Below are 21,267 nucleotides of genomic sequence, written 5' to 3'. Positions count from 1 at the left end.
TTTAAGCATAAATTAGACATTTTTTTTTAATTAAGGACAATGTTCGTTAAGGAACTAAACGTCCAGAGGACTAATATTTAACACATATTCTATTAACTTTTCAAAAATAATAAAATTTGCAAAAAATTTTTTTTTATTCAAACACCAGTGATGAATATCCGAAAAAAGAAACTGGTTAAATAGCTTTAAATTAGCTTTACCATGGTGTCGTTTGATCTCCTGGATAGGAAATTCACAAAACTGAGCTTCAAAAAATGCAGAGAAACCTATAGAATTGATAGGTCTACCGAGCTAGAGGATCTTTTAGAGAGATTTTCATTTGATAATAGTCTACATGAAGAAGAAGTTGTCTCTTTGTACATTTTTGTATAGAACTGTAAATGGTACAGTTGATTGTTCTGATTTATTAAATAGAATACAAGTAAAAAAAATCAAAAAATTATAGCAGTTGCTCTCTCGTAATTTTTTCCGACTTCTGTCTGCCCCATAAATGAGGCCAAAATCTGTGGTACAGTAACTTAACAGTAGTAATAATCGCTTCAAACTCCCACAAATCGAAATTGATTGTTCGTTCCGCTTGCTCTAATGCACTTTTCGCTTATAATATGTTTATAATCCAGTCGGAAAGTTTACAAAAGGCGTCGCTGGCGCGGTAGCGGAACCGACTTGATGTATAGAGTCTAGGCTAAAGTTTATTAAGTGGCCAGACGCTATCAATAAAGCACTGCACACCACCGTATTTAGTCTTTTTATGCAATCAATCTTCATATGCACCAGCACTGAGTAAGAGAAATCGTACAACGTCGCCATCCACACACAATACAAAAGCTCGTTTATACTCATTTATCACTTTATTCAACCCCAAAATTAATTTTTACGATACAACTTTATCAGACGTGAAGCTTCACGAAAGCCGCTTTCAATCGCACCGTGAACTGTCGAATAATGAACAGGATTTGAAGCTTCCCCAGCGAATAAAATCGCAGGTTTGCCCTCCGGCGACTCCAGAGGGGCTGCCAGAAGCGACTGGTAACGGGTGGCCCCCTCGAAACCGGCCCTTTCGTACGAATAAGTGCCCCTGAAGTGGCCGTTTGTGTGCCAAGTCGACCTCAAACACAAAAAATTAATTTTAATGAGACTTTATCTCGTTTTTTCATGGTAAAATGAAATCTTATCGTCCAGAGAAATATGCTACCTGAGAGCATAACTGTCCATTTTTTTTTTCAAAAAATAAATAATAATTAAAAGTGAAAATTTGACATACTTTCTATTTAAAACTGTGCATAAAAACGTTGCAAGCGGTATTATTTAGAAAAATTGCAAATTTTGAGCGACAAAGGATTAACACGCAATTTTTAAGAGCTGTCCTTGAAACTAGAAACAAATTTGTCTGGTTAAAAACGGAAATATTTGACACCTTTTTTATTTTTTCAAAATTCCTAAATTCTAAATAAATTTTAAACATCCTACAGTTGTGTTAACCTGTTAGTTTAAAATAATATTTTTTAAAAATTTTTTATTAGTATTTAGTTTAAAATTTTTCGATTTCGTAGTTATTTTATTTTACATCTAAAGATTAAAAAAAATTACGTAGAAGTGAAAAAATTGCAGTGTTCGTCAATTGTTAATTTTGATTTTAAAAATTTGTTACAACAGTGGAGATTTTAATCAGTTGTGCGAAAGTCCTACTTTTCTAGGATTTTTAGTTTTTGTGCAATAAATTTAAAAAATATGTTTTCGTCCAAAAAAATCAAATTATTTCAAAAACTAAGCAGAATCGACCATTTTATTTGCATCTAAGGCGAAATCCCAGGAATGAGTAATTGACCAATAAATGTGTAAAAATCACCTCCTACTTGTTTATCTAGTGCACAAAAAATTGCAAGGCGATTGAAGCGTTTGTCATTGGATATGGGAGGGAGATTGCACTCCCAACTGTAAAACAGACCAATCATAAGGCGATTACAACTGAGCAAAAAACTGTTGTTTGATTATTTTGTAAATGTCGGTCAAACCATTTGAAATTTCGCTGTTTTCCAAGAAAATTTTAAGTTTTCTATTAGACTTGGGTTCAAAAATCGTGGATAAATTCTGGATCAATTTGTTTTTGATAAAAATTGAATCCCGAAATTAGTTCGTGAATAAAAAACTCAAACATTTCGCAAGTTTTTCAGCAAAAACCCAAGATTCGCAAATTAGGACAAAAATCTTTTCAGTTATTACCTAAACTGAATGATTAAAATTTGTGTTATGTTTTTATTTTTATTTAATTATTTATTTTATTATTTTATATCATTATGTATTTAATGATCTTTGAGAAACAAAAACAAAAAATTGTTTGTTCCATTCTACTTTTTCAAGTTATTCAACTTTTAACATTTTTTTTATTTTTTATGTTCACAGGCTTCCAGTCTTTCAGTTTCATTGTTTCTTAGTGTTTCAGTCACAGTTTTTAAGTTTATTTTCAGTATTTCAGCTTTTTGTTCCTTAATTTCTTATATTTTATATTTTTTTCCAAAATTTTTCAGTTTTTCGTTGTTTCATTGTCTTATAATTTCAGTTTTCCAATTCCTTAATGTTCTTACTTGGCATTTCTATAGTTTCTTAGTTTCTCATTCTTTCAGTCACTCAGATCTACAGAATTTTAAAAGATTTTTTTTTTAAATAATGAGCATTTTAAGGCTGTTTTCGCTCGCAGGTTGTTCTTCCATTTTTGACGTTTTTTCATTGTTGAATTTTTTTACGTTTATAAATAAATAATTAAAAAAAAAACAATCGAAATAATTGAAGATGGAATAAAATTTTGTATTCTATGCGACGATAAAATTCACCATTATCTTCTCAACCGCTCTCGGAGATAAAATAAAATCTTATCATCTCGTATAATAAATACTACAATTGAAATATAATTTCTCACTTTAGAATTTTATCAGGAGTCGTGATGTTGTAATCCCTCCCTAGAAACTTCTCCAAGAGAAAAACACACCCCTTCAACAAATCATCTTCTGACATTTTTTCCATTTCGGGGATTAACCCGCCAGTGACCCATGCCACTAAAACGCCGGGATTCCCCGGAACTTTGGCCACAAGTGCCACACTTTGCACCCACTTCAACTCCCCCATCAAATTCCCTAAATCCTCCTCACCCCACAAAAAAGTAAAAATCGAGTCTTGATCCCCCCACCACTCGTTCTCAAAATGTAGAACAATTTTCATAACACCTGCAATACCAAGCGCCTCAATCGCTTGTAATTTTTGTTCAGGGAGGGGGGGTTGGAACAGGGTGTCTTTTTCGCGCTTCAGAACCCCCACGGAAGGGGTGAAAATGACATGATCGGCCTCGTAACTCCCATTAGTTGTGGTTACAACAATTTTGCTCGAATTGTGGTAACGTATTTGCGTAATGGGCGAGTTTAGTCGAATTTTTTCCCTGATTGGGGATTTTTGGTCGGGGAATTCCCCCATCAAGACTTGTAAAATGGTGCGATAGCCTAGCCCTTGCCAGACTAGCAACTGGTGTCCCTCGCTCCTCACGTAGTGTTTCACTGGCGAAGTTTCGAGCCAGGAAAACGCACCATCAATCATCAGTGACACTTTCTCAGCCAGTCTAAGTGCTTCTTTTAATAATTTGATTTTTTCCGCGTCGCCTTCATACTTTTTCATAATTGTGGCGTTGTATCTCGACGTGAAAACCTCGCCCACACTGCGCCCGGAAAAATTCGAATTGGTCTCGAAATCATCGTAACCTAAACCGTTCATGATGACCACTAATAATTATTTACTACTTGTATATGTACCTAAAATAATGGCTTGGAGCTCCTCGGTGAAGGAGTCCTGCAATCTGGACCCGTTCGAGTAGTACAGGGCCGGCTTAAAGTGGCTAGAAATGGGCGCCAGAACGTTCAAGTCTTTGACCAGTTCGTAGACGATGTTGCCCTTTTGGCCGTGGCAGTACTCAGCCCCCAAATCGACGTATTTTTCGCCGAGTTTGACCGAGTTTATTCGGCCCCCGATTCGGTTTTCGGCTTCGAGGATTAGTAAGTTTGTGAAGGAGTTTTCGAAAAGTTTCGAAGCGGCGGCGATTCCTGCAGGGCCGGCTCCGATTATGATGATGGAAGGGGTGCCTTGGGTTGAGGCACTCACACACAAGAAGAGGAAAAAAACGGCCAACATTTTGTGTGGAAGGTTACAAACTGGGGAATGATTTATCGGTAACCTTTTGGCTTGTTTGATAAAAATATTGCCTCATTTTTGAGATGGTGAGGAAACGTGAAGTGTAATAAACTGAGCGACACCAGAAATGGATGTTTTAAGTTATTTTTGGAGCATTTCACTGTTATTAGTATTACTAATTCTGAGATCAGATCCAAAATTTGAATTTTTTTTTTCGGATAGAAAACTAGAAGTATAGTTTCTAATACGAATTTTAGTAAGTTTGACCATTTTTTATAATTATTTATTTAAAAAAAACTGGATTAGTTATTTCAATAACAGTTTTCTAAAACTCTGTCACATATTTCGTCAATTTTTTGGAAGTCAATAGCATGGCAAAGGAATCTCATAAAAAAAGTTGTTATGTATTTAGAATCATGTTTTGTACGAGAAAATTATCCCAAATATGACCAAATTTCAGGTTGTATTTTTTTTATAATAATGTAATAATAACTAACAATTAATAAATTATTTGTAATGGTCAGAGAATAAAGGTTTAAAATAAATGCATTATTTAAATACGTTTTCTTAGATTTATTTCTTCTGATAAATAAATTACGCACAAATGAATAAAGATATTGTTATTGTTTTAGTTTAACTTTCAGTAAAAACCAAGGTTTATTTGTTATTTCAATAATAAATTGCTTCAAAGGATTACAAATGAATGCATTTTGCAATCAATCAGAAAAAAAATATTATGTATAAAAAATATATTCTAAAATACCTATTTACAACTTTTTTAACAATTAATTTGTGAGTAATTTATTTGTTTTCTGTACCAGTAATTTCTAGTTCATATCAATGAATTCGTGCAAAATTGCAACGTATATTATCATCAATCAGTGTATGACTGAGAGGAAAAAATAATCCATTCATATTTTATCGTTATATTGGAGTTTTCACTCCAATCCCGGCAGCGGCATAACATTCAAAGTGACGTCACTAACGACCGGGATTTGTCTCCAATCCCGGCTTTCTGGCGCGACACACAATATCAAAACTAAATAATTATTTTTTACTGAAAATTATGCTGTGAATCGTGCCTTTGCACTAGTGGATGACTTATTTCCCAATTAAAAATTGTAAAAGGCGCCAGAATTTGGTTTAGATATATTTGCGAATAATTGTATCACTGCTTTTATTTTTTTTTATTAGGATTCTTCAGAATTATGGTGCGAAATTGAAATAAAATACACATTCATATATCAAAAAATAATTTATTTAGGAAAATATTTACAACAAATTAACTATCAAAAACCACAAACATCAATCCGACAATTCAAAAACTTCGGAAACAGTAGTCGTTGGCAACTTCTTAAACCTCTCCTGTGTCTTCTTCCATATAATTTGTTTATTTTTATCGTACTGCTCCACAACTGCATTATCCCCACCACTCCCCATCCCGGACGTCCCCGGATTCGATACCAACTTGACCTAAAACCCAATTACGAAAAAACAAACCAGAAATCCCCAAACTCACTGGTTCCAACAACCCTTGACTGTCCTTCCCCAACGACTGGCCCTCCTTCCAGCCCATTTTCTCCAACATTTTGAACCCCTTATTTTTGGCCGAAATTGATCTAAAAATCAACAATTAACCCAAAACCCGCAGACAAAAAATCACTGACTCGTCCAAGGACGCAACTTCGGTTTTCTCATGCGGATTTTGACTGCCGACAGTTTCGCGCCGTTTTTGCGCCCGGTCGGTATAACCGGACGCTAACTTGGTCCCACTTTCCTCGTAAAGACTCACCCCGAATTTTTTACGCAACTTTTTCAGCTCACTTTTGTGTTGATCGCTCTTTGTGGCTTTCGACACGACCTCAATTTTTTCTAGAATATTGTATGTAATTACGAAAAATTGGGGGAAAAACAGTCGTACTTTCGGTACTTTGAACCAGGCCGGGTTCACAATGACCGCAAGTTTTGTACCCGTCATGGACGTGACATAAAAGTACCACAGAACCCACTTGGATTCGGCTCCCGTGTGGTACCTCCAGAGCGTCGCTCTCTTGCTTTGAGGTACTCATTCTTTTGCCGTTCAAAATGGTACCATTACGTGAACCCAAGTCAGTCGCGTAATAAGTGCTTTTTTCCTGGTCGTAGGTGAATTTCAAGTGACTTTTGCTTATGTTTATGTCAGGGAGGACAATTGAGTGGTTCCCCTCCCGACCCAAGGTACCACCTTCAATCGTCACAATGTGCAAGGAACCAAGTTTGATTTTAGGCACTTGCGACTGTTCCACGATTATTCGCATGCAAGGTGGCCACGGTTTTGAAATATCTTTAATAAAAACATTTTTTTTACTATTTTAGCAACGATAGAAATATTAAAATGACAAAACTACACAAAAAAATAAAAAAAAGTACCACTTGTGTCAGAATTAGTGTCGTCATCGGTGGTACTACTCCCGGAACACTCCCCCTCTTCCGTTTCCGCTTGTGACGTATCGTTGTCCAATTTGGCGCATTTCGAGGCCTAGAAATAACATTGTTTTACTGATACGTACCCGAAGCATAAGTACGAAGTTTATTAATGGTCAAAAAATTGAAGCAACTCGTTAGATGCTCCAAATCGGAAGAAATGTTTACCTAAAAGTAGCCTCAACTCGAATTAAGTCACACAAACCGGGGGAGCACTCACTTTTGACTCATCCTTACTTTTCTTTTTTCGTTTAACAACTTCTTTTTGAATCTCCCGCGGTACGTGCACGCGCGAATGAAACTCGTACGTGTTCGTCTCTTGCTTGTAGGTCATGTAGGTGCCTGTATTCGGCTCGTAGTACAACCCGTACTCCTAAATTGAACTTTTTGTCACAAAAAAATAAAACACGGAGCGAAACAACTACCGCATTGTAATAATAACCCGAATTCGAATCGTAATACATCCCTGAGGCCTCATCGTACACGAAACCCTGGTTTTGCGTTGCTAATTCCGCCGCTTCAGTTATCTCCTCAATGATGCTTTTGGTCTCGGTTTGCGTGCCGACGTCATGACGCTTCACCTGCTGTCAAACTCAATTACTCACGGCCAATGCGGTAAACAAATTTTCCCGTGCCAACGTGGGCCACAAACCTTCAATTTCGCACGGAGTTTTCTCAGCTTTTTCTTCTGCTTCCTTATCTGTTTTTCCAAAAGTCTGATGTAAGCCAGCGCCTCGGGAAGCTCCCGGAGTTTTTCCTTCAAACTTGCCGAGATTTCGTACTTTTTCACGTGGTTTTCGGTGCCGCTGCTCTCAGCAGTGTCGACATCAATAATCTCCGACATAATTAACATCAAATTAATTCAAAATAACACGATATTTGCCAAAATCACAATAAGCCTGACAGGAGCGAAGTTATTTTTTATCAACGACGTGAAGCTAGGCATGGGAGCAACCACTCAAAAAAGTGGTTATGTACAACACAATTAGGTCGCGTCGACTCAAAATCACACATTTTGCCCAAAAAATACGATGAAATTGTCGGAAAATTGGATAAGGCCGGAAATACTTATTTTTTTGGTTGTGGTGACTATGGTGTGAAGTTAGTCAACGTCACTTGTCACCTTGACGTTTATTATGTCATAAATTAAACTAAACAAATCGTTAATTAATGGGTGATTTTGTATGAAAATAGTGCCGTTTTGAGGTAAATCAGGTGATAAGAGGCGTAATGTCGCTGTGAAGTGTTAAATTCGTGTCTTGCCCCCCTTGTTGCGCGCCCCAATGCCTGCCCACGCTGAGCGACTCACGCGCCCCAAAAACATGTCTGAGGAGTTATCGGGAGTGACTGTTGTGATAATCATCGGTTTAGGTGTGTTGACTTTCATCCTACTGTTCATTTTCGCCAAGAGGCAAATAATGCGGTTTGCGCTGCGGTCCCGCCGCGGCCCCCACGTTCCGATCGGGCACGACGGCCCCAAGGTACGTGCTGGCCCCTTTTGGCAAGGTTTAAGCCCCCGTTTTAGGTCCTGAAGCGCGAAATTGAGCGCCGAATTGATGTGATTCCCCGAATCATTTGTGACCCCCAGCTGATCAGTAAAAAGGACCCGAGGTACATTGTGTACCCCGGCCAGCAAATTCCGGCTCACTATTACCGGCTCAAAGCCGTCGATGATGTGAAAACTTTAGGTGGGGCTTCAATTTGATTTTTTTAATTTAAGCTCGTGTTATTTCAGAGTCTGAAATCACGAGACAGGATAGCGCGTTTTACCGCCACCCTAGCGAGAATCTCCGAGCTTATTTGTTGACGACTTTGGCGGCCCCCTTGAACGGGAGCGGCCAAAGGCTGATTCACCAATTTTGCGATCTGTACGAGCACGCAAGACATGACCCCAACCCCTTCGGTGACGAGGAGTACCAACAGTATAACCGGCTTTTAATGAAATTAATCGACGCTTCTAAGCTGCTTAAAGCCTACAACAGTCGGAAATCGTCGCCGAATCGGACGCCACATCGACAAAAACAACCACAAGAGAAAAATAAAAATTTATTGGACCCAACTAGATTACATCCATTGCCTCCGAACTTTGCCGAAGACGAGGTTTTGGCCGTTTCGGATTCACGACCCACGTCACTGAGCGTCCCATTGGCCGATAACGAGACTTCAGTATGATCCACATTCGAGGTTTAGATATTTGGTCCATTTCATGTTTTTGCAAAATTCCGATTCGTGTCGCAAACTTTTCAAACTGGATAACACCATGTCGGTGAATCCCCGGTTTAGGGTTTTTGCCGTGTACGTGTGGTGAAACCACTCAAGAGCCTGAAAATCGGGCGTTTTAAATTATGAAAATTCGAAAAGTCCGGACCTGTGTCACACAAATGCTCCAATGATTGACGTCCAAAAGCGTAGCAATGGCCCGAGGGAACTTTTCGTACATTTCCTCACTTTTGTAACCCTCTACAAAGGCCAAATGTCCGGAAAATACGAGCGTGGCGAGTACGAAAACATCGCTCAAGAATTGTATTTCTTTAACGTCCGATTTTTCAACTGTGATTGCCTGAATCTGGCCGAGTAATTCCAACAGCCACAGCACACATTCGGTGTTGTTTTGGTGTTTTTGGAACACTTGAGCGAAGTTTTCGAACATGAAAGGTGTGACACTAGAAAGGAATTTTTACGACTTTGATTATTTCAATTGGCTGTTAATTACGTTGGGAATTTACAGCCGTGTTCGATTAATTCATTAAGCAGGTTTAAAGGTGACTCTTGGGTGATTAAAGCCAAAGACGAGCGGATTTTTACCGCTTTTTTGAACCATTCGTTTCGCATTTCTTTGACCGTTTTAGGCGAGGTCAAGTCATTTATGCATTTAATTGGGAAATGGACAACACAGTCAAGCAAAACTTGAAATAACTGCAAAAAATTATCAAGCGACTGATTTTCTCATGTCGGGTGGCTACTATAGACTGGTTCTTGTCAGTGCCAATTAATTTTTTGGCACAAACTTATAGGCACCCGGTATTTACCTTTGATATAATCGAAGTTTCGGCCAAAATGTCACTGATTATTTGCGCAATTACGATTTTGTTAGCCTCTTGTATCTCTTTGTTACGTAAAGTGTTTTTTACGTAGATTAGTATTTCGTTTAATTGTTTTTCGTCTCCGTTTTTAAATAAATCAACACTTGTTGTAATGGTTGTTTCGAGGAATGGGCGCAGTGTGAATGGTTGGACGCTGTTTGCGAGGTATTGCAAGTTGGAGTAAACGTGCAAAACGTCTGGCTCCTGAAAAAAATAAAACAAGGAAAATTTAATTCGAATTTTGCGCCAATTTTATTCTCGTGATTCTCCAAATTTTCGGGTGATTTCTTGGAATTTTGGTGTGATTGAGCGTCGCCAACCACCAAACTTGATAATCCCCAAGCGTCTAGGACGCCATTTTAATTTAAAATTTGCGAAAATTGTTACTGTGAGATTGTGCCCGAAGTTTCGGTTTTGTTCAACTAGTTGGGCCCCCATGTAAGTGTTTTTCGTGTTTACTTACGTTTGTTAAATCCATTGCTTCGATATAATTGACGATAAAGCGTCTGGCAGTGCCCGAAAGCACGACCTGATGTGCGGCTATACTTATGCAAAAATATTTAGCTTGCGGCTCGTGAAATAACTCTTGGAGGAAACACCAGTCCAGAGGGGGCAAAGGCTTGCTGTACTCCTGGCTAAAAATCCTCAAACACTCCACGTAAACTTCCCTGTAAACATCGGTTTTCCATTTGAGGACGTTTGCCTTAATGTGGCTTGAAAGCCCCCTCACGACGCTACTGACCGGCAGATAGGAGTAATCGACCGGCTCCCTAGTCCCTTTCACTTGATAGACAAATTTCAAATATTGCGAAATCTCAAGCGAGACCATTTTTATCAAAAAATCAGCGGCGATTTGAAGCTTTGCATGGTTACAATTTTTCAAAAAATTGACCCAACATGTGCCTAAAAACTAGTTAGTTTTTATTGGCCAATTTTTTGGGGGAACTACCGGGGATTGTGGCTCCAGTTTTGCGCAAATTTACCAATTCCTCGTCGAGGAAATCGTCGGGCATTTTCGCCACAATTTGCTCGATCGTAAAGTGGCTTAAAGCGTCCAAGGCCCCCTTCCAGACCTCATCGTCGGGACTCACGACTAGAAACTGCCACAATTTCTCGACCACTTGTTCGCCAAACTCCGGGTATTCGTCACAGTAGGACAAGCCCGGGACTTCCCCGATGAGTCCACACAAACTTAAATTTTCTTTCGTCAATTAAAGTCACACAAAAATAAACGCACCTTTTGATGACCGGTATTCGAGTCTCGTTTTGGAACATCGGCTCCAAGGTGGCCCACGTGGTCACCGCGTCGATAATTTCCGACTTGCACAAGTGTCTTATCCCTTCTATGGCCAGGGCTGAGGCCACGGCCCCCTCGGGGGCGTGACACTCGTTCAGTACTTTGGACAAGTGGGCCACCATCTCTTTACCGTACAGTTCGGGCTTGCGCGAACACAGTTCTTTCAAAATGTGAGCCCGAGTCACGTAGAACTCGAATTTGTGGCAAGGGGGCTGCCAGGGGGCCACGAGCAGCTGCTCCAAGTAGGGGTATGTCTTATTGTCGATCGTCCACAAATCGAACATGAGACTTGTGGTGAACGTTTTGAGGTGGTTGGGGCCCTTATTGAGAGCCTGGAGCGTACTAATTATTTTCTGGAAGTTGTTTTTCGAATTTGCCATTTTTGGCAACGACTTGAGGAGTTTGAAGTGCAATTGTGAGTCGGTTGTTTTTGTCAGCTTGTAAAGAGTGACAGTGAGGAGGTTTGAGGACAGAGTTTTGTTCGAATTTATACATTTGAGGAGCAGATCGAATGATTTTAACGTGATTTTCGGGTCTTCAAAGTCAGTTAAAAGTAAACCAAGGAGGAAATTAAAAAATTGAAGAATGAAAAAATCAGGGGATTTGTCCAACTTGGCCAAAAACAACCCCAAGTCTTTGTCGTTTCGACATTTTTCCAGAACAATGTACGTCTGTAGCGAAAAATACACGTCAGTGTTTGTGACGACCAAACCTTCGTAATTTTTGTACAATTCTGTGAATCCCCGAAGGCGTGTCAGGTTTTTTTGGTCGGTTTCCAACATCGCAAAAATTTCAGAAATTATTTTCTGAGTTTGCGAAATTAAATCAGACGGGCTTGCCATCCATTGCAACAACGACGATTTAAGTACGTTTGACGTAATTAAATCACACTCTGATTTGTGAACAATTATCTTGGTTAAGTTCAGTAGTGGCAACAGGAAAGCCCCTGAACATAAGTCAATTGATTTGGACAGAATTAACAAAATTGGGTTTAAAATAATTAAGTTTGTGACCTGGTCCAGTGTTTCATTAATGTCGTAGATGATTTCTCGCGGGTCGTAATTACTTTTAATCAATTGGAAGAGGGAGGAAACTTGCCACAAAAGTAGCAAGTCTTGGTCGAAATTATCGGATAATTCCGCCAAGAATTCGGAGTTAATCTCGATTGTGTCCCTGTTTTCAAACTTGAATAATTCAGTTAATTGCATCACTTGTTTTAAATAATTACTTACTTGCATCCAGGACAATAAGCAATTAATTAGCTCCTCGTTATTATCGATGATAAAACTCCATAGTTTTTGTTTGAAAGTCGGGAAACTTTCCCCGTTAGGGTCACACAAAACGTACAAAAAAACCGGTTTGTGTAACTCATTGTAATGACAAATCGTTCTGCAAAAAATAATAACTAACTGATCGTTGAAACGTAATTAATACTTCGGGTTTGCCGTTCTGTAACAAAAATTAATCTCCCGAAAAATCGCGCTCCACGAATTTGGCGCCTCTCTCAGCATTACAATAAAGGGGTGTTGGGGCACTTGCAAGTTATACGACGATTTGTACCCACTTTCTTCCAAATCAGTGATTAGCAAATTATTAATTAAAAATGCCACGTTTGGGGCGAACCTGAAATAAACCAGCCATGACAACGCCCCAGTGACACAACCCCCATACTTTGCCGTTGTTATAAGTGTGACAAAGTCAGTAATCACCGATTTGGCCACTTTGGGGTCACTTTTCACAATTTGTAAAATGGCCTCGGCTGCTAAAACACTGCCACTCATACACTTTTCCCGCAAGAGTCTGAACTCGGGCACTTCGAAAATATCACCACTTTGGCGCTTTTTCACAATTTGGGCCAGTTTTGAGACGATTTGAGTGGCCACAGTTGGGTTTTCCGAATCCAATCGGGTGCTCAATTCGTCCATGATTGAACAGTAATCAGGCACAATTACTCGATTTTTGGCCCGTTTTGGCCCACACACGTGTTTTTAAGTCAAAATTCCTTAAATAATTTTGTGGGAAATTTGAGGTTTGGTTTTTGACAATTGACATTTCAATTTTTTAATCGTTAATTATCAATTTTTGTGGCTTCGTTTTGGTAGTGTAGGTCCATGGCCTAAAATAGTGCAAAAACCACGACACAAAACCGCCCAATTTGCATAATTTGGGGCACAGTTCCCCTTACGTAACCTCACTTTTATCTGTCAAAGTTCGATTGAACACGTCGGTATTATTGAAATGAGGTGATTAAGCGAAAGTTCGTGGTCCTTTTCGTAAAACTTAGCACGAGCGGGTTTGTTTGTTGGCCAAAATGGGGCTGTCGCGTCAGGAGGTGAACTTGCGGCGCCTCCTGGCCAAGTGCGAGCTCATGTGCAAGAGCAAGCAAAAAGACGACGACCGCATGCCTAAATACGTCGAAAGTCTTGAAGACATGTACCAAGAAGTGAAAAAAATGTCAGAGTGAGTTGTCCCAAAACCCCCGAATTTTCACTAAACCAGGCGTTTAAGTCCCAACTATGAGTTCCTGCTGACGTACCAGCGCCGTATCGCAGCCATTAAGGCCGACTTGGGGATCACTACAAGTAAATACCCCCCTGAAAACGACACCGAATTGCTCCGGGAGAGCCTCCTAGGTCTGTGGCCCCTTGTAACAGTTCATGGTACTAGTAAAGCTTGCAGGCGTGAGGCACCGCAAAGGCCCCGAAACGAGCGACTTAGACCAAGTTTTGAATTTCCACGAAAACATGCAACAGAAAATCACCGACGATATGCTCATCTTGACCAAAAACTTGAAAGAACAGTCGGAACTAGCCAATAAAATTATCAAAAAAGACACCGAAGTTGTGTCGCGATCGGCGCAACTAACCGACCAAAACTATTCCAAACTGAGCGCGGAATCGAACAAATTGGCCGAGCACTCGAAACGGGCCTGGAAATGCTGGATGTGGATCATGTTACTTGTGGTTGTGGTTGTTTTTATTAGTAAGTCGCCGAATGAAATAACTTTGCCTCCTAATTAATTTATTCCAGATATGGTGTTATTTATGAAAGTGATGAAGAAAAAATAAATTACGTTCTTTGCGTTAGGTTAAACTCGGGTTTGTTTCGAGTGAAAAAGCGATTAAAGTCGAGCTGGTGCAACAACTGGACCAAGTGTTGGCCATCGGCTCGTTCATGTAACTTGTACAGAATAAACAAAAGCGAATCGACGATGGTATCGGTGCGTTTCTGGAACTGTTCAAACTCGGTTACTTCCGGTTCGGTTAACTGCGGTTGCCATGTCGACGCAATGACGCAGAAATTGTCACACAGCTCCAGCAGCTGGATTATCACGTTGTAAACCTTTAACAAACCATTAATTGTTCAATTAAACACTTAATCAACAATTATTACTTCACTCGGGACGTTAAACTGAACGGCGGGAGTTTGGTGTAACCGGTGTTTGTTTTGATAAGTGTGGCTCTGCAAAATTAATTCAGTCTAACCAAAGTAATTTCAAAACCGACTTGACTTACTTTATCAGGGGTCAGGATGAAAGTTTTCGCGAGTAAATTGCTGATGAACTCGTGATGGACTTTGATGATCTCCTCGAATTCGTTGGCGTTTTCGATCGCTTTCAAAAGTAGCGAAAATTGCGCCTCGATCACGTCCACTTGGAGGTAATATTGTAGATTATTGACTAGGAAAATTAAATGCTGGCGTAAAGTCCACACTCGCCGGTCACTAAATTTGCAAAAATTAACAATAACCGATTGATTATTTAATTAATACACACATGTTTTGTTTCCCGGACATGTGCGCTTGCCACAACTTGTGTAAGTGGATCTGAGTTCTGCTCAGCCTTAACAAGTAGCAGAATAATTGATTGTACAGTTCCATCGATTTTGGGTTGAAGATGATATGAAGGGGCCAACTAATTTCGAAATTGAGTTGTAATTTCGACCACGGGTTCACGCCTGAAATAATCAATTAGTTGGGGACATTAATTGTGTTTCCCCCACTTGTCTTTTCCAGTTTAGCTAATTCGAATCTGAGGTACGTCTTGTCGTTCTCTCCGTAGATTTTCCGCGCAGTTTCCAGGAAAATCACGTTGAGGTTGTACGAAGTGGTTTGATTTTCCGCCGCTTCGATGAATTGGTGGAAAAGTTCGCCTCGCCCCAGCGCATAGTAATCTCGTATAAGTTGCAAGTGTTCCTTTAGGTCGCCCTCGTCCACCATAACGGACCACAAGTACTAGAAATTCTACATTATTACGAGTACAGTGAAAGCTATATTTTTTTTAACGAAATCTTCCTGTTTTTGGCACAAAAATTGAGTTTATTACCAAAAATCGTGGAAAAAAATCCTTACTTTGGTTAACTTGATTCTGCACTCCTCTATAACTCTCTGGAACTCCATCTGGTCGAAAATTTGCGTCTCGAGCGCTTGAATTTTCTTGTAATACTCTATATCTTTGCCGTCCCAAACGTCAGGCTTGTGTAGGTTTTGGTAATTATCTGTGTTGGTTTTCTGGTGGTTTTTGACGATCCATACGATTCGGCCCATGAAAAGTATGCTTTCGGCCGTATCTTCAGTGATAAACATCGGAACCATAGACCAGACTATTGTGAATTTGCGGACAGGTGGTGGGCGCTTGATTCGGTGTTTCTGCAAAAAATTGTTAAAAAAACGGTTAGCGAAAAAATTCAACGTACAACTCGTGTCAGTGTGCTTTCTTCGTTTTGCTCAGGGTAGAGGAAATCCTCGTCCCAGCATTCGCCATCGCTGATGAAAAACTCTTTATAAAGGTCGACCAAGTCGCCGTAAATGATCCAGTTGCACAAGTGGCGGTAAAAAATGCTGTTGAAGCAGTGAGTTATCCTGTAAGAAAACCGCATTTAAGTGGTTTTTCAAGGGTGGGATTTCACTTTTTCGCAGCTTGGGTTATAGGTTCCACGCCACAGTAGATGTATTTGTGGAGCCGCCCCATAAGGAGGCACCCATGGAGCCTGTCCTTCTCCACGACTTGAATAATCGACATAATCACATTGAACAATACTTGGTACTTTTCCAAGCAACTTGAAATGAAAATTAACTGGAGCTCGGGGTTTTGCAAGAACTGATCTTCCAGTCTGACAATTTCGCTCTTGTAATCCCCCAAAACATCAAGCACACCGTTCACAAAAGCCTTGATGTAGAGACCGTGTTGGTCAACACTACAGTTCTGGATTTTTTTGCAAAATGAGACGATCCAGTTGTGGTTTGAGGATATTTCCATGATGTGGTGGAGGAGTTGCTTCTCCCCCGGGTGCAGGAACTCCTGGAGTTCGTCAAGTTTGCCCAACTGGAACAAACAATTGCAAGGGGGCTCCACAAAGCGGTCACAAATACCGAATCGTCCGAATTGTGCAACAAGTTAATCAGTATCTCGTGAATCATTATGGCCTTTTTTACCACCAATAAAATTATTTAACCTCAAAACATCAATTTTTGAATTAGCAAATTGCTGCCAACCTGCCCACCAAATTTTTCATTGTTAGAAATATTTAGTTTTGTGTGGTGGCACCCAAAACATTTTTTTTTCTATAAATTTCCAAAAGTGTCCAATGTGTTTTGATAATGTTGCTTCGAAACGATAACAATTTGAATTAACAACAGTTGGAGTAACTAAATTATTTGCGATTGTTTTCTCTTGTCGTAGATTTGAACTTTTGTGTTGGTGCTTTTCGCTTTCGCGCTGTAGTGTTGGCAGCGCGCAGTCCCTTATGTGAAATCGTTTGTTGGTTTGTTATTTTGGCAAAAATCGTGCATTTCGAAGTGACGCCACGAAAAATAGCCCAAATCTGTGTGCCAGAAGTGCGTGGGGCGTTCTTTTAACCCCCTGAAACCGCCCTATTGGGTAGGCTTTGAATTGACGATCGGACGCTAGCTCACTTGATGTTTGACAAAAAGCCGTGTTATTCATTTGTTTAAATGGTTGAAGTGACGTTAGAGGAGATCTCAAACTGGATCAGCCACAGGAAATGTCAGAAAACATAGATGAGTTGCGGGTAAGCGCCCCCTTTCCACCTAACCATGTTGGTGTTTGTGTAATTGGCCGATAGTTGCACATTGTTTCAGCTTATCGTGCGTTAATTTCTTGCATTGTTCAGTTGCCAGGGCCCCCTTGAGCGCGTTAATTGATCTTTGTTTTTGTTCAAGAATATGCTAATTACGTTTCGGGTGTCCGAACTGCAGATGCTATTGGGTTTTGCTGGACGGAATAAGTCAGGAAGAAAAACCGAGCTTCAACAGAGGGCTTTAGAGCTCCTTAGAGTGCGATCGCATCCGATTCATCAGAAAATCAGAGACTTGTACAAAAGTATTCAACAGTGAGTTGGCAGCGTTCGGTCGCCCCCTTGGTTCTAACCCGCTTTTCACAGGCAAGGGGGTTCCTTGAGCAACGTACCAACGCCGTCATTATCACCAGGAAGCAAAGACCACAATATGCCGCAGCCCCAAGGGACGGTGCCGAGAACCACCGCCACAGTGCACCCCTACAACATCGACAGTCGGCAATTATCCGTACGTGTCTTAACTTAAAGCAGTTTTTTTACGTAAAAAAATATTATTTTCTACATTTTTTTCTGTCATTGAGCAATTTTTCCACTGGTAAGTGATTGCTTTTTGGGGAAATAGGTGGCGCCAAGTGTTTCGACACACTCCTGAAACGGGTTCGATGAACATAGACCAAGGTTAGGGGCTCAGAAATGGACGATCCTTCTGATGTTCAGATGGGAGATGATGAATGGGTCGTTCAGAAGTCCATTTCTGAGGCCTGTAGCCCTTTTTGTTACGACTTTAAGCAGGCAATACTTTTCTGATCCCATCGTTGCTCAGAAGGTCCTTTTTTTCTTAATAAAAAATTTGTAAACATGACTCAAGGCTCTTGGTATTTGAGCCATAAATGCGATATGAATGATAAAATTGTCTAGGAATGGTCATTTGATCCAAGTTTTTATTGTAAATTTCTTGAGAAAATGCAATTATTCTGACTTTCTTATTCGTGGAATGTTTCGTAATTGTGTTTAGGTTATTATTTGTTTTATTAATGGCTTGGAGTCAATGACCGGAAATGCATAGGTAAGTCGTACGCAAGGTCATCTCTTTTAATACGGAATTGCAGTTGGTTAATGATTAATGAAATTGAACGATTGGGTAATTCTTGTTTTTATTTGAAAATCGACTTAATCAAAAAACAAAATTAATGAATGTACTTGAGGTAAATTCGCACCGTTTTATGTGTTTAAGTTGAATTAGCAAATATTTACGTATTAGGAGCTTTTTGAACAGATTTTATTGGTAAATTAGCAGTTCTTTCGCTAACTTGTATTAATTTCTGTTCAGTATCCAGTCCAGTAAAATTACTTTGGCAATTATGAATACAAGTTTTTTTTTACTATATTTGAAAAACTAATAAACGCACACAATTCAGCATTTACTATTAAATACTTTACATTGTTTTCTATTCATGTGATTTTTTTCAGAATTTTTCTACAATTCCTAATAAATAAAATGAATAATAAAAATACTAAGGATTCGTTTTCTATTAGAACTACGAGAATTTACTAAGAAATTAAAATTTTAATTCAGAATTAAATTAAATTCGACAAATTTTGATTTGCAATTAAAATATTATTAATGTTTGCTTAAAAAATAAATTGTTGAATTGTCACGAAAATCTATTAAATTCAAATTCAGCAATTAATCGACTAGCAATTTTTAAAAAATTAATAAAAAAATAGGACGACTTTTATCATAAAAGAAGATTGTAATAATCAAAAAAAAATATTTTTTTAATTAGTTTTTTGCATTTTACGCTAATACCATGAAAATTTTGGATAACGTTAAAGCATCAAATTGAAGCGTGTTGGAAACTCTATAGTTTGCGATATAATTTTTTTCGTTTGTGCAACTAGCTTTATTTATTTTTTGACTGTCACTAAAACTTGAGACATCCTGTATAGGTATTTTTGAAAGCAATTTTTCTGTTTTTTTTTTATAAATTATAATATTGTATGTTTAGACATTTTAATACACGAGCATGGGCGGTCGGAGTGCATTAATTTTTTTTTGCAGACCCGCCAGCCGTCGCTGTACAACCAAAGCGTCTACAACCCTTATCCCCAATACACCCAACAGAAATCCCAACAAGGTTCAATTGCAGCCAACAATTTCCCCATCCATCCTGATGTGAAATTCCGTCGTCTCCCCTTCTTCGACATCATCTCCGATCTGCTTAAACCCTCAACACTTATGCCACAAAGCAACCAACGCATGCAAGAGGCCACTTTCTATTTCCATCTCACCCCACAACAAGCCACAGACATCGCAAGCTCACGCGACATTCGACCAGGCGTCAAATGCGATTATGTCAAACAAGTACAATTGAGATTCTGTCTGTTGGAAACAACATGTGAACAAGATGATTTTTTCCCGCCGAATGTCATCGTCAAAGTTAACAATAAACCATGTCCTCTACCAAACCCAATACCAACAAATAAGCCGGGGGTTGAACCGAAACGACCACCAAGACCGGTTAACATAACGCCAATGGTTAAGTTAAGCCCCATCGTGGCCAACATGATTACGGTGTCATGGGCGCCGGATTACGGACGAGGGTATGCCATTTCAGTGGCGTTGGTACAAAAATTAACTTCGTCCGATTTGTTGCAACGGTTGAAGGCCAAAGGACCCAAACATTCCGATTATACGCGTGGATTAAGTAAAGTCGTGTTTTGGTCCGAGTGGCGTCAGTTAACTCGATTATTATTTTAGTTAAAGAAAAATTGAAGGAAGATGCGGATTCTGAGATCACGACGACTTGTCTCAGAGTCTCTTTGATCTGTCCTTTGGGCAAAATGCGCATGACGACACCGTGTCGTGCCATCACGTGCAATCATTTGCAGTGTTTTGATTCGTCGTTGTTCCTACAAATGAATGAGAGGAAGCCGACTTGGACCTGTCCAGTGTGTGATAAACCGGCCCTCTACGATAATCTAACCATTGATGGGTAAGCTGTTTTTTTGAGACAGACCGATTACAAAAAAAAAATTCAGTTATTTCCAGGAAGTGTTAGCTTCGCCTAACCTCCCACCTGACTTGAACGAGATTCAGTTACACAAAGACGGCTCTTGGAGCACCCAAGTGTCCGATAAAAAAGTGACAAAAAGTGAACACGTGCCGATCGATGACTCGATTGAAATAATCGGCGATGACATTGGTAAGTCACCACTCGGCTCCGCCTCGTCTCACCTCCCCTTTTAGAATTAGTCACGTCAGGCACAACTGCAACTTCCTCAACTGATAAGTCAAAAGACGATAAATCGAAGGATAAAATCGTCGATTTGACGTGTTCCGACTCTGATGATGACGAGCCGTTGGCGAAACGTCGCGTCGTTAACCCGAAGCCTGACTCGACCATCAAATTCTCAGGTGATTTGAGGTAATGCTGTTGTTGATTGTTAATTGTTTGTTTGTGGTAACTATAGATACGACCAGTATTTCGTCAAGTAGCAACCAATCGCGTGTGACTACGACTCCAGGTCCGTCGAGTGTTTCTAGTTCCGGATATCCGGCGAGTCCGTCAATTATTACGTTGGATAGTCCGTCCCCGCCCCGTTCGCCGAATCAGGCCAATCAGCAGCCGGCTTCTTGTATGTTGGCCAATCAGAACGGGACTGGGAATGAAGCTGCGTCGCTGTTCACGCCCGGTTCGATGCCGTTTTTGGATTTGGAGAACGAAGCGAGTGCTAATATGAATTATACAACCGGGTATTAAATTCAAAGTTACCGTTAAGTCAAAAGTTAATTTAATTTCAATAAACGTATTTTTGTACATAAGTTAGTGTTAATTAAGCTTAATGAACTTTTTCTCAGTAGTGTGTTACTCCAGTTAGGTTGAATGTCTTATTTTTCTATAATTGCAGGTTTTTTATTTATAATTGTTTCATACCTATTTGTTTTTTGTGAAAACTATAAGTCGTAATAAATCTTTTTTTGATAAAGTTCGTGTTTTATTTACATGGTTGAAAATACACAACAAAAAACATGGAAATATTTAAATAGTTTGTGTTAAAATATCTGCAAAAGATGGTCAGTAGCTGGGGCCTAGTGGCCCAGTGGTATAAGCGCCACTTACGACGGGGGAGGTCGGGTGTTCGAACCCGGATCAGGGTGAAAATTTTTCTCTGAAAAAAAGTGTAGAAAAGGAAGGTGAAACAACACGTAAAC

At 39.6% G+C, this 21,267-nt stretch overlaps 7 protein-coding genes across 9 annotated transcripts; 3 read left to right on the top strand and 4 right to left on the bottom strand.

The window, feature by feature from the left end:
* Window positions 1-832: 832 nt before the first annotated feature.
* On the bottom strand, window positions 833-4,205 carry LOC662681 (lysine-specific histone demethylase 1A). The gene is made up of 3 exons (XM_015981534.2): window positions 3,798-4,205; window positions 2,918-3,746; window positions 833-1,108 (listed from the first exon to the last, which is right to left on the bottom strand). Exons 1-3 carry the CDS (start codon window positions 4,171-4,173, stop codon window positions 868-870), a joined length of 1,446 nt encoding a protein of 481 aa, XP_015837020.2. The 5' UTR covers window positions 4,174-4,205; the 3' UTR covers window positions 833-867.
* A 1,204-nt stretch (window positions 4,206-5,409) lies between these two features.
* LOC135265753 (uncharacterized protein) lies at window positions 5,410-7,740 on the bottom strand. Of its 3 annotated transcripts, none has more exons than XM_064355893.1 (8): window positions 7,289-7,740; window positions 7,062-7,217; window positions 6,857-7,009; window positions 6,583-6,691; window positions 6,095-6,496; window positions 5,841-6,045; window positions 5,693-5,792; window positions 5,410-5,646 (listed from the first exon to the last, which is right to left on the bottom strand). In XM_064355893.1, exons 1-8 carry the CDS (start codon window positions 7,487-7,489, stop codon window positions 5,479-5,481), a joined length of 1,494 nt encoding a protein of 497 aa, XP_064211963.1. In that variant the 5' UTR covers window positions 7,490-7,740; the 3' UTR covers window positions 5,410-5,478. The 3 variants fall into 3 exon arrangements, with proteins under 3 accessions (XP_064211963.1, XP_064211964.1, XP_064211962.1); XM_064355894.1 differs by lacking the exon at window positions 6,583-6,691 and adding an exon at window positions 6,723-6,804 and having other exon boundaries at window positions 7,062-7,220; window positions 7,289-7,489; XM_064355892.1 differs by having other exon boundaries at window positions 7,062-7,220; window positions 7,289-7,489.
* A 179-nt stretch (window positions 7,741-7,919) lies between these two features.
* Window positions 7,920-9,832, top strand: LOC135265754 (uncharacterized protein). The gene is made up of 3 exons (XM_064355895.1): window positions 7,920-8,117; window positions 8,162-8,324; window positions 8,372-9,832. Exons 1-3 carry the CDS (start codon window positions 7,920-7,922, stop codon window positions 8,806-8,808), a joined length of 798 nt encoding a protein of 265 aa, XP_064211965.1. The 3' UTR covers window positions 8,809-9,832.
* Window positions 8,670-12,941, bottom strand: LOC662711 (uncharacterized protein). The gene is made up of 10 exons (XM_015981300.2): window positions 12,688-12,941; window positions 12,451-12,639; window positions 12,249-12,405; window positions 10,957-12,200; window positions 10,669-10,910; window positions 10,183-10,622; window positions 9,666-9,923; window positions 9,350-9,552; window positions 9,005-9,299; window positions 8,670-8,958 (listed from the first exon to the last, which is right to left on the bottom strand). The coding sequence occupies exons 1-10, from the start codon at window positions 12,939-12,941 to the stop codon at window positions 8,800-8,802; spliced, it is 3,441 nt and encodes a 1,146-aa protein (XP_015836786.2). The 3' UTR covers window positions 8,670-8,799.
* A 386-nt stretch (window positions 12,942-13,327) lies between these two features.
* On the top strand, window positions 13,328-14,233 carry Use1 (Unconventional SNARE in the ER 1). The gene is made up of 4 exons (XM_968880.5): window positions 13,328-13,476; window positions 13,525-13,649; window positions 13,696-13,998; window positions 14,047-14,233. Exons 1-4 carry the CDS (start codon window positions 13,328-13,330, stop codon window positions 14,082-14,084), a joined length of 615 nt encoding a protein of 204 aa, XP_973973.1. The 3' UTR covers window positions 14,085-14,233.
* Window positions 14,012-16,572, bottom strand: Grip75. The gene is made up of 9 exons (XM_968904.5): window positions 16,387-16,572; window positions 15,924-16,339; window positions 15,711-15,876; window positions 15,367-15,663; window positions 15,018-15,249; window positions 14,792-14,972; window positions 14,532-14,739; window positions 14,410-14,478; window positions 14,012-14,358 (listed from the first exon to the last, which is right to left on the bottom strand). The coding sequence occupies exons 1-9, from the start codon at window positions 16,432-16,434 to the stop codon at window positions 14,086-14,088; spliced, it is 1,890 nt and encodes a 629-aa protein (XP_973997.4). The 5' UTR covers window positions 16,435-16,572; the 3' UTR covers window positions 14,012-14,085.
* A 160-nt stretch (window positions 16,573-16,732) lies between these two features.
* Su(var)2-10 (Suppressor of variegation 2-10) lies at window positions 16,733-21,041 on the top strand. The gene is made up of 8 exons (XM_968930.5): window positions 16,733-17,045; window positions 17,197-17,366; window positions 17,418-17,559; window positions 19,114-19,759; window positions 19,813-20,047; window positions 20,094-20,257; window positions 20,302-20,469; window positions 20,526-21,041. The coding sequence occupies exons 1-8, from the start codon at window positions 17,019-17,021 to the stop codon at window positions 20,813-20,815; spliced, it is 1,842 nt and encodes a 613-aa protein (XP_974023.2). The 5' UTR covers window positions 16,733-17,018; the 3' UTR covers window positions 20,816-21,041.
* The last annotated feature ends 226 nt before the right edge of the window (window positions 21,042-21,267 follow it).

This window comes from Tribolium castaneum, chromosome 3 (genome assembly GCF_031307605.1).
Source record: "Tribolium castaneum strain GA2 chromosome 3, icTriCast1.1, whole genome shotgun sequence".
NCBI classification, from domain to species: Eukaryota; Metazoa; Arthropoda; class Insecta; order Coleoptera; family Tenebrionidae; genus Tribolium; species Tribolium castaneum.
Note: the sequence above shows the minus strand (reverse complement) of the source record. Positions and strands in the feature narration are given on the sequence as shown.

Bases quoted from the DNA above. Each gene is read 5' to 3' on its own strand.
- LOC662681 (XM_015981534.2), bottom strand. From the start codon at position 4,173: ATGTTGGCCGTTTTTTTCCTCTTCTTGTGTGTGAGTGCCTCAACCCAA. The intron at 3,747-3,797 runs GTACATATACAA...TGAACGGTTTAG, and splicing joins GCTCCAAGCCATTATTTTAG to GTTACGATGATTTCGAGACC. The intron at 1,109-2,917 runs GTGAGAAATTAT...TTTGTGTTTGAG, and splicing joins ACTCCTGATAAAATTCTAAA to GTCGACTTGGCACACAAACG.
- LOC135265753 (XM_064355892.1), bottom strand. From the start codon at position 7,489: ATGTTAATTATGTCGGAGATTATTGATGTCGACACTGCTGAGAGCAGC. The intron at 7,010-7,061 runs GTAGTTGTTTCG...AGTTCAATTTAG, and splicing joins CGGGTTATTATTACAATGCG to GAGTACGGGTTGTACTACGA. The intron at 6,692-6,856 runs GTGAGTGCTCCC...TGTTATTTCTAG, and splicing joins AAAGTAAGGATGAGTCAAAA to GCCTCGAAATGCGCCAAATT.
- LOC135265754 (XM_064355895.1), top strand. From the start codon at position 7,920: ATGCCTGCCCACGCTGAGCGACTCACGCGCCCCAAAAACATGTCTGAG. The intron at 8,118-8,161 runs GTACGTGCTGGC...CCCCCGTTTTAG, and splicing joins TCGGGCACGACGGCCCCAAG to GTCCTGAAGCGCGAAATTGA. The intron at 8,325-8,371 runs GTGGGGCTTCAA...GTGTTATTTCAG, and splicing joins CGATGATGTGAAAACTTTAG to AGTCTGAAATCACGAGACAG.
- LOC662711 (XM_015981300.2), bottom strand. From the start codon at position 12,941: ATGGACGAATTGAGCACCCGATTGGATTCGGAAAACCCAACTGTGGCC. The intron at 12,406-12,450 runs GTATTAATTACG...TATTTTTTGCAG, and splicing joins TACAGAACGGCAAACCCGAA to AACGATTTGTCATTACAATG. The intron at 10,623-10,668 runs GTAGTTCCCCCA...ACTAGTTTTTAG, and splicing joins AACTGGAGCCACAATCCCCG to GCACATGTTGGGTCAATTTT.
- Use1 (XM_968880.5), top strand. From the start codon at position 13,328: ATGGGGCTGTCGCGTCAGGAGGTGAACTTGCGGCGCCTCCTGGCCAAG. The intron at 13,650-13,695 runs GTCTGTGGCCCC...TAAAGCTTGCAG, and splicing joins GCTCCGGGAGAGCCTCCTAG to GCGTGAGGCACCGCAAAGGC. The intron at 13,999-14,046 runs GTAAGTCGCCGA...AATTTATTCCAG, and splicing joins GGTTGTGGTTGTTTTTATTA to ATATGGTGTTATTTATGAAA.
- Grip75 (XM_968904.5), bottom strand. From the start codon at position 16,434: ATGATTCACGAGATACTGATTAACTTGTTGCACAATTCGGACGATTCG. The intron at 14,973-15,017 runs GTGGGGGAAACA...TGATTATTTCAG, and splicing joins AGCTAAACTGGAAAAGACAA to GCGTGAACCCGTGGTCGAAA. The intron at 14,479-14,531 runs GTAAGTCAAGTC...TTAATTTTGCAG, and splicing joins TCATCCTGACCCCTGATAAA to AGCCACACTTATCAAAACAA.